At 40.0% G+C, this 4,955-nt stretch overlaps 1 protein-coding gene across 2 annotated transcripts in view; it reads right to left on the bottom strand.

The window, feature by feature from the left end:
• Positions 1 to 591: 591 nt before the first annotated feature.
• wdr75 (WD repeat domain 75) overlaps positions 592 to 4,955 on the bottom strand; it is a 25,292-nt gene continuing 20,928 nt past the window's right edge. For both annotated transcript variants that reach the window (XM_050049581.1, XM_050049580.1), the window contains exons 18-21: positions 3,482 to 3,541; positions 2,823 to 2,963; positions 2,572 to 2,663; positions 592 to 2,238 (exon numbers count right to left, since the gene is read on the bottom strand). In XM_050049581.1, coding sequence (XP_049905538.1) covers positions 2,016 to 2,238; positions 2,572 to 2,663; positions 2,823 to 2,963; positions 3,482 to 3,541 — 516 coding nt within the window. In that variant the 3' untranslated portion in view covers positions 592 to 2,015. The remainder of the gene's footprint in view (positions 2,239 to 2,571; positions 2,664 to 2,822; positions 2,964 to 3,481; positions 3,542 to 4,955) is intronic.

Below are 4,955 nucleotides of genomic sequence, written 5' to 3' on the forward strand. Positions count from 1 at the left end.
TCCTGAAAAACTCGTGCGCAAGGCTTTTTGTCCCTACGAGGCCACCGTCATTTACCCGACGGGAGGGGTGAGCGAGTGAGCCCTGCAATCTAGAATTGACCACTGATGTCACTGTTTTCAACCCATTTTACACACTGGCCCTTTAACACTTAAACTCTTATCAACTAAAACACTTTCATGTGCAAGTAAAAAAGTAACTATACAAAGACACCAAACTAAATGATTGCATAACTATTCAATCCATTTACTATGACATACAAAAATCAACACTGGTGCAGCCACTTGTTTTAAGTGAAATGATGATTGTGTTTAATGAAGGCACAGCAGTTAAATAAAGCTTTATGTTGCAGATCCAGGTGTTTTTAATTTAATATTTTGTCAAAAAGTATGTCATGAAGACCAGATTCCCAACCAGGGAGGGACTGTGGAATAGTTCACATAATGTGAAAACGATAATATAAATCTCTGAAAATAAAAAAAAAAGTATAACCTAAACATCAACGATTATGTCAAACTAGAGACAGTCTTGCGATGGGATCACTCCAGCTGCAACAAAGTGATCAGAGACTTAAAACAAATTTGAGCCAGGGGTACAAAGTGGGGGGTTCAATGGCCCCTTCCCTCCTTCCAATCAATCATTTATTTGTCACACAAAATCATACAAGGTACAACTCCAATGAACGGTGATCCCACTTCTGCCCCCTTGCACGGACCACTCCCATCTTCAAACGCCTCCGTTATGATCTCAACTTCACATCTGTAAAGTCTTGTGACTGCATCTGGCACAACTGCAATGTTGTCGCAGTAACAAAATCTGTCCACGGCCGACAGAAAAAAATACTCAAAACAGCTTCTGTGGTAGTTCTGCTACAATAGCTGTTAGACCACAGTTTGCAATTATGACACACACACAGATTCACAATATGACAACAATACCAGCCGTCGTGTTATCGCGGCTGGTAAAAAGGTCGGGAACCACTGATGAAGACAAAGAAGGATTTCAGACAATTAACTGAAAAGGCAGAAGAATCATAAAATTTAACAAATATTTCACGGCCATACATGTCCTCAGCTAGTTATCATTAGCAGGCATGTGACACTGAAATGAAATGAGAAGGTTCTCTGTCTTTTGATTCAATAAGTGTGCTTTTTGATCATCATAGTAAACTTTATGTTAGATGTAAACCGAAGACCGTACATCAGCAAAAACACACCTTCCCTTGCACGAAGTCTGGTAGTGGCACCATTTTTTTCTGCAGCAGGAACTAAGAGCCTTGTAAAGTTAGTGAGTAACAGGGAGCCATTTTACAAACTTTATTTGCAAGCACTAAAGATTCCAAATTGCTAATAAATATGGAGCTCTTGCATGCTTATGTATGGATCACAAATAAAGTGACAGCCCAAGAAGTGTCAAAAGAAGATAATGGGGAAAGCTTGCATGTTGCAAACTTAGTGTAAGCAGCCCCAGAACTGCAGTGAAACACAAAAACCCTTGAGGAAAACTTGCTGCAGTCTGCAAGAGAACTGTGACTTAGGAAAGGATTTATTTTCAGACAAGACAACAACAAACATTAAGTCAAAACTACACAATGGGACTACACACTAATGTTAATATTCAGTTTATAAGTCTTACCCCAAACTCTGGACTGCTCAGTGCAGTCCAGAGTTTGGGGTAAGACTTATAAACTGCAGTTCACATATTATCCCAGTCAAACAGAGCTTCAGCAGTTTGAAAGAGGAATAGGGGAGATTGTTTTTTGTTCAGATGTTGAAATTGATACAAACCACATTGACTCAAGGCTGTAATTGCTGCCAAAGGAGTGAATACTTATGTAATCAAATATTTTTGTTTTGTAACTGCTTAGAGATTTATTCACACTTTGACATTGTTTTTTTTTTCTTCCAGAGGAAATCCATTCTGACTTAATGGCATAAAACAAAACAACAAACACTGTTGTGTTAAAAACTTTCTATAGGCACTGTATCTGTGCGAGTGTCTCTGTAAAGAGCCATGTTCAAGAGTTCAGGAGACCCGAAAGCCAGCTGTGGTCAAGTTTCTTCACCCTCCTCAGTTCTCTAACCTGTGCTTTTGTTAGAGCGGGGGCTGCAGACTCTGCTGTTGCCAGGCCTCCCAGAGACGCCTGCTCTGGTCCTTGAATGCTGGATTCCATTTCACCATCTGAATCCTCTTCCTCTTTCTCGCTCTCCATTTCCTCCTCTGCATGTTTATTTTTCTCCCTGAGGGCACGAGAACACAAATGGGGAAAAAAAGTTAACATGACTGCATATTTTCAGAGATAAATAAGAGAGTTCACATTTTTCCATGTGGATTGTTTTAGCCAGGATCTTAAGTTTCTGAATCACATGACACCTGAATTCCAGAATAGAGCTAGATTTCTCCCAGTTAATAAATTTTACGTATTAAAAAGGCACAAATAACCACCATGGCTGTGCCAATTTTCCAGCTGTTATTGGCTTATTAATAAAATACATGGATATTTATTCAGATAATGTCTTGAATTTTGAAAGCCTGACAAAAGGTTTTCAGACCAGCCTTAGTGGATCACTGACCTGGTGTCTGTAACGGAGATGAGCAGAGACTGTACAAACATTGAACAGAGGAAAGAGGTTGAGGGCAAGACATGAGCCGGGGTCTGCAGAAGCTGTCAAGAAAGAAAAAAAAAACCTTTAATGCACTATAAACTGATATTAAAAAATGTGAAGATCTGAAAGTCTTAAAGTCAATGTCACAAATTTAAGATGCACAAACACAAATATACAACTCAAAGTGAACATAATCCATGCAGGGCTGGACTACCGACCTCTCTGATAGCAGCAGAGCCCTGTGGCAGAGGTGTTCTCTCAGCAGACAGACTGCTCAGCATGTCTTCACTCTCCTGTTGCCTGTGTTTCCCCAGCAACAGGTGGAACGGTGTCATGGCAACACTGTCATCGATTACAAGCTTAAAGGGAGGGATCACAATGTTAGGGAAAACAGGAAATGTTTCACACTAATAAAAAGCAGGTCAACAGTTTAAGGAGGTGAAGGAAGACAGTACAGATGAGCAAAACACAGCGGGCATATCTGGATACTTCGTGTTCTCATTTAATTAGGGAGAGAGAACACAGACTTGTCAACAAAGGCTACACTGATCTGCAGATGGCTCATTTATTGGACCATTGTGGTAATCTCTTGCCAGTTCTTGCAATTTTAGCTAAGATAATGAACTGGCTCTTCACCATTACCCTTTGTTCATTCCAGAGGACAACATATGAAGCAACACTTGATACAGGCATCAGTCCAGCTCACAGTTTTCCTTGTATTAGTTTTGTTATGTTTAGAGTGCCAAGCATGAGGAACTGAGTTCAGAAAACCTGCTCTGAACTTGCTTGGTAAGTGACATCCTGAGGTTTTAGGCAGCAGGCCAAAAATGAGTGAAACTCATTGCTGACCGTCGGTTGGTGCTCAGGTGTGCCGTACCTGTTTGCTGGATGCCATCAGTCTGTCCTCCTCCGCCTTAGTGGTGAATGTCTTGAGATCCTGCAGAGGAGAATCCATATCAGTCGACAGTATGAACACAATAACAGCACACAGAACGTGCAAAAGGTAATTAGGGACTCTTTTTTACTGCAATGTTACTTTTCTCAACGGCACACTGTAACTAAAATGACAGGACACTTGCCATGATAGTAAGGTCACATGAGGATATCACTGAGAAGATACAGAACAGAACCTGAAGATGTGGCTTGTGGTCATTTGGTTTCACTGATGTTACCCATTTCATCATAACAGTCTCAATCACTAACAAATATGCCACCTTATAAAAATCTGTCAGTGTAGCGCCCCCTTTAGGACCAATCACTGTAATTTTTATTATGTGTGTGTGCAAGATGTAATTACCATCTTGCTTTGTACATCTCCACACACCAGTCAAGTTGCACTTACAGTTTACATTCATGTTCATGAAAACATGGATGCGTCCCACACATATTCCTCTTGACAACACAGATGATCTATACAATCATTAAGTTTCAAGGTGGGCACCAAAGATTAGAGTCACTAATTCAGTATCTGACCAAATGTCTTCCCTTCTGTTCCTGAGATATGACAGAGTATAATGGCCAGAAAAGTATTTTTTCAGAACATTATGATGTCAGTGAGGCTGACTTTTGAATATACTATTTCATCACTTCATTATTTTATCCTATTAGACATTTTTGTGAAATTATGTCATATTTAGCATATGAATTCTTGAGTTATGGCCAAAAACATGTTTATCAAGGTCACAGTGATCTTGACCTTTGAACTTTCACCACCAAATTCCAACCACTGAGTCTGTGTGAACATCTGTGCCAAATTCAAGGAAATCCCTCCAAATTCCATACTGGAACCAGTACCGGTATCAGTTCAGACGTAAACCGTACCAAATCCTACCATATACAGTATGCTTATTACAGAGAGAGAAAAAAAAACCCCACGCCTGGTTAAAATTCAATTTACTGTGAATTGCTTAGCAGGTAAAAAGGCCAAAAGGTAAAGATGACACATTTCTTCAATATTTTAAGCAAGATTACTTTTTAATTTCTATCTTTTTACAGTTTTAAAATAACAAAAAAGGAAAAGAGCATGAAGCAAAAGTTTGGGCACCCTGCATGGTCAGCACTTAGTAAGGCCCCTTTTGACAAGTATAGCAGCTTCTTAAAGGGCCAGTGTGTAAAATGGGTTGAAAACAGTGACATCAGTGGTCAAATTCTAGATTGCAGGGCTCACTCGCTCACCCCTCCCGTCGGGTAAATGACGGTGGCCTCGTAGGGACAAAAAGCCTTGCGCACGAGTTTTTCAGGAATAGGTCTATCTAGCAACGAGGTGAATATTTATTTAGAAATCTAAACCATGTTACGATATTTTAATGAATCCCTCACGAGCAGGAGACCAGAGGAGCGTTCGGGAAAAA

This window comes from Epinephelus moara, chromosome 7, assembly GCF_006386435.1.
Source record: "Epinephelus moara isolate mb chromosome 7, YSFRI_EMoa_1.0, whole genome shotgun sequence".
Lineage (NCBI taxonomy): Eukaryota > Metazoa > Chordata > Actinopteri > Perciformes > Serranidae > Epinephelus > Epinephelus moara.